General features: G+C 32.9%; 3 protein-coding genes and 1 long non-coding RNA gene across 4 annotated transcripts; 2 read left to right on the plus strand and 2 right to left on the minus strand.

Moving 5' to 3' along the window:
- Window positions 1–327: 327 nt before the first annotated feature.
- On the minus strand, window positions 328–2,086 carry LOC115708136 (peroxiredoxin Q, chloroplastic). The gene is made up of 4 exons (XM_030636333.2): window positions 1,639–2,086; window positions 1,407–1,544; window positions 1,073–1,162; window positions 328–717 (listed from the first exon to the last, which is right to left on the minus strand). The coding sequence occupies exons 1-4, from the start codon at window positions 1,831–1,833 to the stop codon at window positions 499–501; spliced, it is 642 nt and encodes a 213-aa protein (XP_030492193.1). The 5' UTR covers window positions 1,834–2,086; the 3' UTR covers window positions 328–498.
- Window positions 2,087–3,553: 1,467 nt separating this feature from the next.
- LOC115705424 (uncharacterized) lies at window positions 3,554–4,962 on the plus strand. The gene is made up of 2 exons (XM_030632758.2): window positions 3,554–3,842; window positions 4,493–4,962. The coding sequence occupies exons 1-2, from the start codon at window positions 3,691–3,693 to the stop codon at window positions 4,626–4,628; spliced, it is 288 nt and encodes a 95-aa protein (XP_030488618.2). The 5' UTR covers window positions 3,554–3,690; the 3' UTR covers window positions 4,629–4,962.
- Window positions 4,552–11,782, minus strand: LOC115705423 (respiratory burst oxidase homolog protein E). Its single transcript, XM_030632757.2, has 14 exons — window positions 10,152–11,782; window positions 9,889–10,048; window positions 9,595–9,643; window positions 9,045–9,158; window positions 8,432–8,857; window positions 7,692–8,075; window positions 7,518–7,613; window positions 7,319–7,434; window positions 7,056–7,226; window positions 6,819–6,972; window positions 6,536–6,724; window positions 6,304–6,432; window positions 6,099–6,177; window positions 4,552–5,647 (listed from the first exon to the last, which is right to left on the minus strand). Exons 1-14 carry the CDS (start codon window positions 10,807–10,809, stop codon window positions 5,538–5,540), a joined length of 2,835 nt encoding a protein of 944 aa, XP_030488617.1. The 5' UTR covers window positions 10,810–11,782; the 3' UTR covers window positions 4,552–5,537.
- LOC133031977 (uncharacterized) lies at window positions 5,690–8,265 on the plus strand. The gene is made up of 3 exons (XR_009684973.1): window positions 5,690–6,133; window positions 6,241–7,468; window positions 7,563–8,265. It is a non-coding gene; the product is annotated as an uncharacterized LOC133031977 (long non-coding RNA).
- Window positions 11,783–14,710: the final 2,928 nt, after the last annotated feature.

Raw genomic sequence — 14,710 nt, forward strand, 5'->3', positions numbered from 1 at the left:
AGCTACTTGCAGATTGGCCAGTCCAATGGTCTGCAATAGTAGTTAACAAAGGCAAATAGGACCACTAAAAGGGAACAAAACACAACATATACGTTGTACTCTTAGGATTAGCAAGCTATACATGCAGCTCATTTGGACACAGTTCTGCCGGCTGCCATGGTAGACTTGGTGTCCACCCTCAAAAGTCAAAACTCTATGTGATTGGCCAAACTGTTGACTAAGGCATTACCTTGCAGGATCAAAAAGAAAAAAGACAAATAAATCATGAGCAACAACTTTTTTATTTGTTCCTGATGAATTGCCCCAAAATATCTGCTTGACTACACATTGAACAGAAAATGATTGCCTTTATTCACATATGAAAGAAGGTTCAAACATTGATAGCTCTAGTTTTAGATGCGATAAGTTTAAATCATACATACTGATATACTTGTCTACATCAATGGCAAAACGATTTACAGCTGAAAAGATGATACAAAATTAAACAAGAGGATACATTCAAATGCTTTTTAGTATTTTGAGAGTCTCATCGATATGCTTTTCAGGTTGGAACTGGTTGTTGTAGACGAGTTGGACAACTCCATTCTTGTCAAGAACATATGTCTCTCTCCCAGGCAATGTTCCAAACAGATCCCCCGGCACACCCCATTCTTTCCTCACTTTGTTACCTTCATCGGCTAGTAATGTGTAAGGAAGTTTATATTTCTTTGCGAACGCCTACATACAGAAGAACATTTACTTTTGCCATAAGAATTCAAGCATGAGTAGCTATTATGACAAGTTTAAACTTTTCCATTATCACAAAACTATATAACTAACAAGTAACAAGTCTTTGTATTTTTCAATTCAATTTGTTAGTTTTGAGCTTAGTAACAGCTTAAGACATTCTACATTTAAATTAATCATAAGAAAACATATCTTTGGTGCCATCTAACTAGAGTTTTCAGGTACACGCATATCAAGTGACAATTGGATATTATGAAGTTCAAACAATTTAAAATACAGTGTGGAATTGATGACTCAGATTTGGGTTGCGACAAATGACAAAGAAAATCAAGTAGTTTTGTATTACCTTGTGTGAGTTTACATCATCACCACTAATACCGACTACCGCTGCTCCAGCTTTCTTAAACTTCTCATAAGAATCCCTGAAAGCACAAGCCTGTAGAAAATAGTAACCGTTCAGACAATGCTATATGCTAAAGCACACCATTAAAATTAATGAGTGGTGGCAATATTTTACAGTGATTAAAGACACTAAATTTCTTTAATAGTAGACAAGACAGAGTCCAGCTTGCCACCAAACCAAACATTAAAATATGGCAATGTTCTATGACATAGTATGATAATTATGCATTTCAAATTCAAAGGGTACCCATATATAAATTCATATAATGTATAAGCACCTGTTTAGTACAGCCGGGAGTCTCATCAGCAGGGTAAAAATAGACAATCACAGGTTTCCCTTTGAATTTGGAAAGGCTCACATTCTTTCCATCCTGATCTTTCAAGGTAAAGGGTGGTGGTGTCGAACCCTTTTTCACCTAAAGTAATAAAAAAAACCAAAAACCCCTCAATTATTATTGATGAACAAAAGTGGCAACTCCAGTAAAATATGCAAAAAGAAAGGTAATGTACCTTGGCGAAAACGACATTCTTGGTGGAAGAGGAAAGTGGGAGTGTAGTAGATGTAGAATAGGAGAGCTTGGTGCCATAAAACTGAGAGTGAGATGATTTGGAGAAGATTTTGAGGTTTTGGGAAAATAAGTCTTTACGAGTTTGGGGAGGGAGCACAGGTGGGAGTGAGTGCTTAGGGAGAGAAAGTGAAGCCATTAGAGAATGTATGTGAGAAGGAGAGAAAAGAGAAGAAATTTATCTAAATTGTTATGATTTGAAGATATTGTTGTTTGTTTGTAGTTGGTGATTTTAATCAGATTATGTTTGGAGGAAGATAAGAGAAGAAGAAGAAAAGAAGAAGATTGGCTTTTCTATGTGGACGATTTCTGACCCCTTATGCTCTCTTCTCCACTTGCATGTTTTTGGGTTTGGCCCTTTTTTTTTGGGTTCATTAAGTTAAGAAGACTAGTAATGTGAAAAAAGCTTTAATTTAAGAAAATTTACTATGTTAATATAACATATTGGGTAATTTCACAATACACCCCTTTAAAAGGGTTGTGCTAATGCACCCCTATTTGTTTTGGTATTTAGAAAAACAATTTAGTCTATTTTTTTTTTTTATATTCATGTACGTTATAGCTATTTAAGACATCCTACAAAATTTTGAGAAATTCAAAATAATTTACAATATAAAAAACAATGTTCAAACAATTTATTTTACACGTGTATAAAATAAAATAGTCATGCGTGCAACACACTGCTTGAACACAATTTTCGGCGTGTTAAAATTTTCCGAATTTCTTAAAATTTTGCAAAATGCCTTAAATAACTATAATCTACGTGACCATGAGAAAAAATTTGACTAAAAAACTATTTCGGATACTAAAACAGAGAGAGATGTATCAGTGTATCCCTTTTAAAGGGGTGCGTTATAGAATTTCCCTAGCATATTATGTTGCACACATTTTGCCCGCACCCCTTATAAGTGATGTACCGATGTATCCCTATCCGTTTCGACATCTTAGAGACATTTTTAGTCTAATTTTTTTTATGGTCTTGTACAATATAATTATTTAAGATATCCTGTAAAATTTTTAAGAAATTCAACAAAATTTAATACGCTAAAAATAAGGTTCAAACTGTCTGTGTTTAAATATTACTCTCTAAATTATAAATTATTCCGAATTTCTCAAAATTTTACAGAATATATTTAACAATTATAACATGCATGATTATGAAAAAAATTAGAGTAAATTTTTTTTTCTCGATGCCAAGAAAATATGGGTATATCGGTGCACCCATTGAGAAATTTACCAAACTAACCATTTCAAATATTAGAATTTGTAAAATAATTTCACTTAATTTACTTTATGCGACCATGATAGTCACACAATGTAAATCTATGGTCAGTTTGCGGTCGCACAATATAATTCATAGTCATTTTTACGACCATAAAAAGTTATTATGTTAATATAAATTTTTGTGTTAAATTTTTTTGTAAAATTATCTTGCTAATGAAATTTTTCATAAAAATTATTTTTATAAAGTTAAGGTCCTACAATGTACCCCTTTAAAAGAATGTATTGATGCATCGTCTATTTTGGCATCTAGAATAATTTTATAGTCTAATTTCTTTTTTATATTTGTGTACGGTATAATTATTTAAGATATCCTAAATTTTTTTAAAAAATTTAGATCAATTTACAATATAAAAAAAAAAAATTTAGATAATCAATTTTATATGCGTCTAAAATTAAATAATCACACTTACATCACAATATTTAAATCATATTTTTATTGTATTAAATTTGTCTAATTTTTTTAAAATTTTATAAAATATTTTAAATAACAATACATGAAAAAATATTTAACTGAAAAATTATTCGAGACATTATAGACATATAAAGTTATTCATATTTTTCATAAATAGAAACGACGTACCGTTTCATTAAAGAAACGACGAAGTGGACGTAGGGCAACTAAATTCCAATTCGGAACCTAAAACCCCTGTTAGCTCAGCCCTAACTTAGTCAGTCACCGGAGAGTTATGCTGTGACCTTTGTAATTGTAGCTATGGAGGGAATACAGAAGATGATTCGCAATGTTACAAAAGACTCAAATTTGGGGTCGTCTTCATCATTTGAAGCATCTCGTTTGAGCGAAGGACTCTCTTCCGCCTTATCTTCTTCAGACCAGCCCCGCGTTCTGGTCACCAGATCTTCCAGGTTTCCAATTCTCAATTCCCATTGCCTTTAATAATTTCCCCTTCACTTTACTATTCTTCCTATTCTTCAGTGTAGGGATCAATCTAGCATTAGGTTAGGACAGGTTTAAGGAAAAGTCTACAATTTGCTGATGATTGATATGTAGGTTGGAATAGATTTCCTATAAAGATCAAATTGGGAGAGCCAGTACTCCAAAAATGAATATTATATAGGTATAGGAGAATCAGGATCAGTATAATTAACATTGAAAAAGAAAAAAGAAAACCCAAGTTTGCATTTTGTATACTAGATATTCCATTTTTTCAAGTACATTACTAATAGAAGGGACTAGTGTTTAATTGAATGATTTGCTTTCTCATCCGTGAAGTGAATGATTGAATTATTTGTTATATTTGTACTTTGGCAACGTTTCATATTAAGGAGGACATATTTTGTTCCTTCTTACCGATAATTTTGTTTTTATTTTTTTTGGGTTTTAAATTTACTGCAAAAAAGTTTGTGTTGCAGGGTGATACATGTCTTGTTATCCAGCAAAGTTGAAGTTTTGTCACACGTTTTTACTTGACTTCTTATTATGCTTGTTGTTGTTGTTGTTATTAGTTTTTTTCTTCTTTGGTTGAAATTTCGATTGTGGAATGTTTTGATTGCAGCCGGGTGGTGTCACTGTGGACATGCTCAAAACTTTGTGCTATATGTTTTACTGTTGGAGTAGTTGTGGGTTACACTCTGAAGCGTCGAGTACGACGCTGGGCTTCTAAGCTTCTTAAGCGGTTGAAAGATGAATGAACACTATTATTTGATCCTCTTTATGATGTTCAGTTCTAAGTTTACTTTAACAATTAGATTGTTCTCTTAATTGTAAACATTTACGTAACAAAAACATGCGATTTGGATACAGTTTTTCTTGTTATTTATCATTAGAGCGGTTTACTGGTGATTTTTGGTTACTCTTTTTTTTTTTTATCTATATATACTAATAAATTAATAATGTGAGGTCGAGGATAAGTTTAAGCAATTATCTCCTCATCATTCTCTACTCAAGCTTTTATGTTGTAATTTTTAGCCTCGGATTGGATCATAAAATATAGATTGTTTTAATGATGACAAAGCTGAGCTTTTCTATACCCACCGTTAAGTCTTTGCCTCTCTTTAGTGGATGTTTATGGTGCTGAAAGTAATGTTCTTTTTGTATGTTGTTGTAGTAATGTATGCCTCCAAGTTCAAGGTACAACACTTCATTTCTATATTACGAATAATTAACATTGTGATATGCGATTAGTGATTGGCAGGGTAAGAATATTGAACAGGGGAGGAACTATATATCTCATTGTTTTCTCTTGTCTCAGACAAAAATTACTGAAGCAATGCCAATAGCTACAATTGTTGAACAAATCAGTTCTATGCTATTTTTTTTTTAATATTATATTGTTTATAAATAAATGCGGATTCTAATGAGCATGCCAGATTTCATAACTACTGACACTCGATTATGTGTAATTGCTCTTTCTTTTTACACTTTGGTTTATTATATCTAAATCTTGTTCGTTATAACTTGTATACAAAAATGGAATTTACATTTTCAGCTTACTACCGTTGTACAAATATATTTATATGATATTATATATATATATTATATGAATCATTTGAATGATTACAATTAAATAGCAGCTTGGTGCTGATGGCGAACATTTAGTTTCAGAAATACTCCTTGTGGAACTCATAACGGGTGGATGTCTTTTGAGTCATCTCATGCGATAGCTGTTGCAGTTCTTTTGCCAACACTGGCATCCCACAATAGAAGACCCCTGCAAATATAAGAAAGTTACTTGGTAAAACATCTCTTGGTTTACATGAGTTACTTGGCCTGATTTTTTTAAAATAAGGGTGGCATTTTGTTCACAGTAATTTTCTTAATCTAAAAATTATATATGGTATGGTCTTTGCTATGCTCATCATTTTTGTATGGTAGTTAACTAAACTTTAAATTATCATTAGAAATTAAATGACCTTTTAGTTCTATGACAAAAGCATTCATGGTATTTAATTCTCAAACGGAACATCTGACATTTTGAGCTTCGTGGAACTTTTTTCAGTCTTGTTATATTATTTGGCTCATCTTCATATCTTTTATTAGCAGGTGATGTGATGGGTTGTTGAAGCAGATGGATAGTTAAGAACTATGTAGCCTACATGCCGACTTACACTTATATTTAAACCACACATGCTCAAGTCAGATTGTTGAATGAATTTACTCACCTACTGTCGAATACGGATGCTTTGATGCAATTTTGGTAAATACTTCTTTCCAATTTGGTCTTGCGAAGTGAGTCCTCACCTGCAAGAAACCTTTGTCAGCACGCTTTTGAATTGTTTTGTTAATGTCGAATTGTTTTTATAGGGATAAAATTAAATTGATTGAGCATCTATGAAGTTGCAACACAATTCTGATAAGAATGCATACTCGGGTGCCAGAGAGGATGTCAAAGCCATGTTTTGCATGGTTGAGTGCTTGGACCATGGTGATAAGGGTCGATCTTGCATCACCCTCTTCATAAACACTAGTAAGGTAGTTGTGCATCTCAATCTGACCCTGTTATTGAGTTTGTTTGACAAAAAAAACAGAGTTAGTCACTTGAAAGCTTATTCATTTCGAGTAAAAGCCAGTTTAGCTGAAAATTTGAAATTTAAATTACTTTATGATCCATTTCTGCAACATCATCCATGACTCCTTTAAACCATTCAAAAGAGCCAGGTTCTCTTGTAACCCAGTAAAAATGGGCATTTGTAGTTCTCTGCGATTTCTTCTTCCCTCCAGGTGTTATATTTGACGAGGTGAAGCTATTTAGGCTATCATCTGATGTACTAGCTTCCGTATTTGAATCCTAGGACATGGATACATTGGGTGCAATTAGGGGAAGTAAAAGTCAATACAAAAGTTATATAGACACTGTAAAAAAGGAGACATGAAACGCGTACTTGCTCTTCTGCTCTTGTATTGTTTACAAGATCTCTAAGGATGCTTATAAAAGGTGTAGCTCCAATCCCAAGCCCCACCAGCAGCAAGACATCATAGTTTCGATAATCTTGTGCTGGTGCCCCGTATGGGCCATCAACAAGCAATCTGGGTTGGCTGCATTTGATGTTCTGTTTTAATATTTCTAGAGATAAGCAGAACCTAAAATATTTGTAGGTAAAGTTACTTGAAGAATATACCTTCTCTGATATGAAACTCCAAGCTGACCAAAGTGAGCCCTACCAATCACAGCGGATGGATCATTGCCTTCAGTAACAACTCGTTTCAATTCTTCTGTCCAGTCTCCCACTGTTCTGATGTGAACACTTAAATAGTCGTCTCCTGGGGCTGAGGTAATTGAAAATGGGTGCCTGCAAAGAAGAAAGTGGTGACGATTGGTTTGACGTGTGAATTGTAGACAGAGTCATAAAGGACAATGAATTTCTTATCTGATGAGACTCACCATTCAAATTGAGAGATTGGTGGACATTGTAGAAATATATACTGCCCACTTTTGTACTTGAATCCGGGTGGCTTGGACATGATTAAGTTGAAAACTTGCCCTGGTAGCACTGAGACCTGTCCAATGTCATCATCTATGTTAGTTTCATTGGTAAGACGTTCTGAACATCTTACATAAACAAATATAGTTTGAACTTCACCTTCAATATTTTCACCGAATAATGCTCTGATCTACATGTTCGCAGGCTCCGCTCAGCTACATACAATATCAATGGAACAGAGATGTACATCCACGTCTGGACAATTAACAAAGGATCAACTTGCAGTTCCTCTTCCGTTTATATAAATACAGAACAAAACCAAGAAAATCTTACCGATTTCTGATACCACTCGTGTGCCAAATACAGGCATTGCCCGTGGACTACTAGCAAAATGTAGACGAAAGCAAACAGGTGATGAGAGTACCAGAATGCATTGAAGCCTGTCAACTTGTTCAAAGGCGCTGGCAATTTCACCACGTTTCTACGGAATCGACGAGCAGCAAGCGTGAACGCAACGATCATGAACACCACCATTAGAATTCCAGTCACACCCTCTGGACCTGTCAAAAGATCTTTGTACGTCGGCTGTACGCCATGAAAATCGGAGGATATGACTGCAAATCTTTCTGGCGGTGAGTTTACCAGCCTAGGAAAATCGCACGTTAAGTGGTTCCCCGCATGGAGAGTGATTCCGACGGCTATACCACACGCAATTAACTGCATGACAATTGACAAAAGGTCTAAAGTTACCTTTCTGTGAGAATATTACAGCATAACTTCCATAAGTATGCATTGTTTTTCCCTCATATAAATAATGACGCTGCTACAATATAATCTACTGACAGTAGGCACTGCCATTTTAATAAATTTAATCAAAGTATAACTTACCTGTCCCATGAGACAGAAATTATAGTTGGCACACAAAATCGAAACCTTCTTTTAATACACCTTAATACTTTTTACCCAGTCATTATAAGATGTTACTTTGCTCCTAAAAGAGGAAAAATTATTCTGGGTCGTGTGTAATAAGTGTTGGTGAATAATGTTTTATGGACATGATAACTTTTTCTTACCTTGTGAAAGTTGATGTTGTCGTCGAAGGGGACAAAGGACCTAGCTCTAGTGGATCGAAGCCAAGTCAGTGTATTTCGACATACGGGTAAGAGGATAAGTGCCATGTTGAGCTTAAGAGTTTCAGCAGCGCCTTTGGCGACCGGCAAGCAATAGCCCATTACCTGAAACGCCGCCATATGGCTGTATTGGTAGAATTTCCAGTAAAATAGGCAAGTCATTGCGGTGATCCAAAGCAGAACTATCCACCCTCTTTGCCAATTTTTCATAACAAGATACTGAACTCCCCAGTTAATTCGCCGTGCCAGGTTCTTGGGCCTAAATTTTGAACCCAAGTTTTGGCTCCAGCCCACACTTGCTATGCTCAGTGACCTGCTGTAGTTCATGTAAGTGTCCCTTTGTAATAGCAGTTCCTCCAGCTGCCATAACTGAAATGAAGGACAATGTATCCATGAGCGTAGTTACAATTGCTTGTGAGTGCTCACCCTTTAGTCCTTTAGCACACCACGTGTACGTATTCAATAAAAGTTTTACTTTTTTTATTTGTTATATGTTTTGCTAAATACCTTCTTTTAATACACACATCTAAACAAAAGTGTGGCGTGTTGTAAATACCTCAATATATCCAAGGTTTTCGGGGTCAAGTTCTTCCATTATTAGCGAAGCATATTCTTCAGCTCGTTCTTTTAGCTGACTAAGCTTGTTTGCGGAAGCACTTAGCATTATGAGCTGAGATTTCGAAAAGAGACAAATGGAAAACAATCGATAATTAGATCTTACTGACTAACATATAATTTGATATCAAATTTATTTTTATTGTAAGAAATGAAGAAGCATGGACTTGTTGTACAAGTTCCATTTTATAACTATGCTTTATTTGTAGAAATTATTAGTGTTTCTATCTGAAATCTGATTTTTCGTAATTTTACAATTAAATCTCAGTAATTTACACCCCTAGAATATACATTTTAGACAAATATATGGAGAGAGTGAAAGAAGAACTGAAATAATAGAAATACAGATGTCAAATACAGCTAATAGGACATATTAAACTTATTTTGTTTAAAAAGAAAAGCGCATAAATGTTAGGTGAGAAATGTGACTCGTATTTGTTTAGGAAAAATAAGGCGGCATCTTAATATACGAATTAAAAATTTAATCTTACCTCCCGCACTTCATTTCTTGTGATTCGTCCATCTTCGTTGCTATCCGCCCTAAAATATATAATATTAACTAATTAAATGAGTGATTCTTTCAACAATTAAATGTGATCATAATATGAAAATTATTAGAACATGGAATCTTTAATAAACAAATAAACAAAATCCGGTGAAAAATAAACAATAATTGAACGGATTGAGCATATTCGCTGCAGTGTTTACCACCGTTGATTTGTTTGATGCAAAAAGAACAAAGAAAAAGGAAAACAAATCCAACGGCTGGGAAAGAAAAGACTGACATTTCAAAAAAGATTTGAAGTCGCGCGTCAAAGCTCTGGTCGGAAATCTGTAACCAGAAATCGTGAAGCTCTTCTTTGTTTATCCTATCAATCCTCTGTCGTCTTCTTCTTACCAATGTATCAAATATTCCTACTGCGAACTCCTTCGAATCCAACATTCCTTCAATTCACACAGACAACACATTAATATTGATTATATATGCATGAATATAATTTTCTCAGTAACCAATTTAACTAATACTTAATTCAATTTCGTTATCTACCTATGCATTCACCGAAGTCTTCTCTAGAAAGTAATCCGTCTTTAGCGAGCGAGTTGAACTTGGACTCAACTCGCTTCCACAACTCATCGGCGTTTTTAGCACCTGTAGTACTTTTATTGATAAATCTGAGACCGTTCAGAGCTCTTTGAGCAGTCGATCTCGACCGTTGAAGTTTCGCCTTGATTCTTCGAGCGTCACGAGCTGTAATTGGAGCCACCGCAGCTTGATCCTCTGTGTCCGAAGCAATCGACGAGGCCGCAGTCGATCTCAGCCACGGAAATTTCCGGCGAATACTTCTCGACGCATTCGAGAAACTCCTAACAATTTTACTTCCTCCGGCACTCACCGCAGAAACTGAAGCGGCCTCATCGGCCGCGGCGGCGACGGGAGTCCTAGTTGGAGTCCCTGTTGTCGTTGGAGCAACGCTACAAACGACAATGGAATCATCGTCGTTTAACTCTAAGGTGACCTCCACAAGGTCTTGCTGAGAGCTTTGGCGGAGGTCGTTGAGGAACACAGACAACATTGCTCCGCCGACTTCATAGCTGTCAGCTTCTTGATCTAACTCCGGCTCTAAATCGTCCGGGAGGTCAAACCCACGGCTGTAACTCGACAATTTCGAACTACTGCTTCTCCCAAATGAAGCTGGTGATTTCATTATTCTCTAATTACTTTCACCCAAATTATTCCAAACACATATATATATACATACATACATATATATTATATATATCTTGTGTGAGAGAGATTGATATACAACTGGTTGTGAAGATAGAATTCCCTCTTCTTTTGTTTTTGCTCTCTGTTCTCCCTTTTTGGTCTCTAAAATGTTAATGCTAAGGGAAGCAGAAAACAGAGGCTTGGCTCACACGTTTGAGCTTAAATGGCCAAAATTAAAATTAAAATTAAAATAAACAAACAAGACAAACACTTCTCAACCGATCGCAACACACAATTTCAACGCTTTCTGGCTAAGTCGTGCTTCTCTCTCTTGTTGAGTAGGTGGAGTTTTGCTCTTGGAATGAAAAATTCCTCTGTTTTTAATAATAATAGTACCTAATTTGAATTTTTAAAACTGAAAATAATAAGAAATTTTCACAACAAAAGGAAGCTATATATATAAATTGAATTCAATTATGAGACATTTTTGAATATTATAAGAAATTAAGGTGTGGGGAGAGTGTTTAGTGTTTTTGGTATTATTATAAATGATGAAGACTATATGAGAAAGAAGAGAAGACTACTGAACTGAAATTTTAAAGTATATACATATATATATTTGTAGGTGTTATATATATAAATAGACATGGTCTAATGCTTCTTTATCCTCAAACTACGCCATCGACTGCGCCACGTATCTTATATCTAGCTACCGGGAAATCTATTTTTATTCATCAATATATATATTTCAACAACAAATTAACAGTTATATTAATTTAATTAAGTATATATATATATACAAGAACAGCCAACAGGGCTCCCTATGTAAAAATTTCTAGAGATAATAGAGAAGGTGATGTATGGAAATATATTACATGTCAATAATCGATATATATGTTACAAAGAATAGGGATATATACTTGTATATATTCATTCATATAGGAGAACAAGTCTCAAATGTGGGTAGGGTGAAGGATGCGACTGCGACCTATGGAACTATATCAGTACCTTATTATTTCACTTCTCCTCGGCGATTCTCTCTATAGCTAATTCTGTATAAGATGATCAGTAATTATATAAATTTAATTTTTAATTATAAATAATCACCATATATCTCATGTGTGAGTGTGACCTTTCTTTATGTGCATTAATTGATCAAATAATATATAGTTTATTATTTGGTTTTCTCATAAAAAAATATATATATTGTATGTGCCACCATGCATAAAAGGTTTGTATACGTAGGCCACAGTAATTATTAAAACCTTAATATTAATGTGGCAGCGGTAAATGTTAAAAAGATAAAGTACAAAGCTAGAGTTAACCTAATTGTAGAATGTGTGTTAATGTCATATATATCTCAAGATTGAGATGTATAGTACTATAGACTATAGTCTATATATACATATCCCTATTGGCTACTGCGAAGAACAACAAAACATGATCATTTTATATATATAAAAATATATATAAGAAAATTTGTTTACGTTTCATATTAATTCGAACGAGGAAATGGAAAACAAAATTCACGTCTATGTGAATATACCATATGTCGTTTTGTAAATTAAGAGTAAGAAGATCCAATATTATATAATTAAAAGTTAGCTAAATGATAATTATTCAAACTATATAAACTAGAGCAAGCAATTAATTAGCACTTACGTTACCCTTAATTAATTGGATTTAGTAAAAGTAACACCACACAATTATACTAACAAACAACAATATATGTCATGTGTCACTAATTTTTGGTTTGTTATCTAACCAAACTATATAATTTCGACAGATATTTATATGTATATATAATATATTATATCATGCATGACTTCCAAAATTTAACACACAGAAAATCAAACTACGAAAATTAAAAATTGAAAAGTTTAACCAATTAATTACATATAAAGTATTCTAGCCTAATAATAATAATATTAATTATAGTACTGGTGACTCGTGGATCTTTGAATTGAAAAAACTGAAGCTTGACTAAGCTAGCTAGTAGCAGAGACACACAAATTATTAAGCATATATATATATATATATATATATATATATACCCTACTACTTAATATTCTCTAAGATATGTTACAAATATATAACCAATGAGCTTAAGCTAGCTAGCAAAGTATATATAACTATATATAATATATAAGTTGTATAAACTATATAATGCCAGCTGGCGGTAGATAATAAGTGGATATTGTTTTTCCAAATTAACACCTTCCAACTTGTTATACTAAATATAAATATATCCTGTCTGTCTCAAAACCAGCAAAAAGAGAAAATCACAATTATTATCCATTTCAATTATTATTAGTTTTATGTTAATTAAGAAAAAAAAAGAGTATTGTTTTTCATTGTTGTCATTATTAGAATTTTCATTATAATTTCTATCGAGTGGCAGCTATTCCAAACCTTGACTTGAGATCTAACTACATTAAAGGTTAATTTGTATATATAAAAGCTTATGGGGTGTGCACACAATATTCAAATATAGATTAACGAGTTAGGTGTATTTTTCGGCCTCTTGCATAAAATTCCCGTATATAAATAGAACTCTTCTTATTATATATATGTTACCAATTATTTCAATTTGCATGATTACAATACGTATATACTACAATATACCTGCATTATTAGTGCCAGTTTTGTTTTCTTGCTTCTATAAGTAATTTAATTATGTTTTTAATTATATGCGTTTCTTTCTAATTTGGAATGATGAATTAGCTTATTAAAAAATCCGTACGGAAATTGTAAGTACCTTGACAGTTCACACACACACAAAAAAAATAAAGAACGATAAAAAAGAACAAAATAAATAAAACAGAAAGCGAATTTCCATATTATAGTTTATTTGAATTTTGTGATTGGGTAGGACATTTTGTTAAAGAGCGATGGTGTTGGTAGGATCTTGCTTGCATGCTTAATTAATTGTGTCAAAACAAAGAAATATATATATATATATATAAATATATATTGGACATTGGTATTAATTAGATATATTTTTAATATTATATTTATTATTAGATGGAAAGCAAGAGAAACCGTGTCCTCAATTTCATATTACTTAGTCTTGTAATTTACATATTGGCCAGATCAGTTCGTGTCTTCCACTCCTGCCCTAACTCAACAAACTATATATAGAGAGGAAATTTCAAGATCATAATTAAATATGAAAAATAAATAAATAAATGTTATTACTAGTACTATTTGGTGAGGTTAATATAGGTATACCTCATAACGACATCTTTCAGTTAACAACAGCCTACACTAGCTAATATATACCTTCTTTAATATGTATTATTAAAAACGTAACTATATGTAGTCAAATGAATTATAAATACATATATATATATATATTTTGACGTGATAAATACATATATATTATATATTAATAATTGAAAAAAAATGCTTTGTTTACATATATCTACATTTTCAAAATGTTTTCCTTTTTCGTTCTCTCCCATACTTCAATTAAATTCAATATTATTTGATTGGCTATTAGAATGTATACGTAACTTGATCTTAACGAATTTTGAAAGGGGGCATTAATTGCGACATATATGTCATGAAAATTAATTTAATATTACAAAAATGACATAATTTGTCACTATTTATGTCATGCAGCAATATTTAAATGACATAAATTTTGTTTTGTGAATTACATGTTTAAGTTATAAGTTAGTATCATGCTATATATATTTTCATATATGATCATGTTCATGATCTGATCTTGATCAAAATTAGTCAATCAAAATGTTTTATAGTATATAAACCGAGCATTTTATTTTTTTTTTCTTTAAAAAAAACGTACAAGAAGATGAAAAAACTAAGATTACTTAAAAGGCACTTATTATAAAACATAATCTAATAATAAAATAGCAAGTCTTACCATATTTTCA

This window comes from Cannabis sativa, chromosome 1, assembly GCF_029168945.1.
Source record: "Cannabis sativa cultivar Pink pepper isolate KNU-18-1 chromosome 1, ASM2916894v1, whole genome shotgun sequence".
NCBI lineage: Eukaryota > Viridiplantae > Streptophyta > Magnoliopsida > Rosales > Cannabaceae > Cannabis > Cannabis sativa.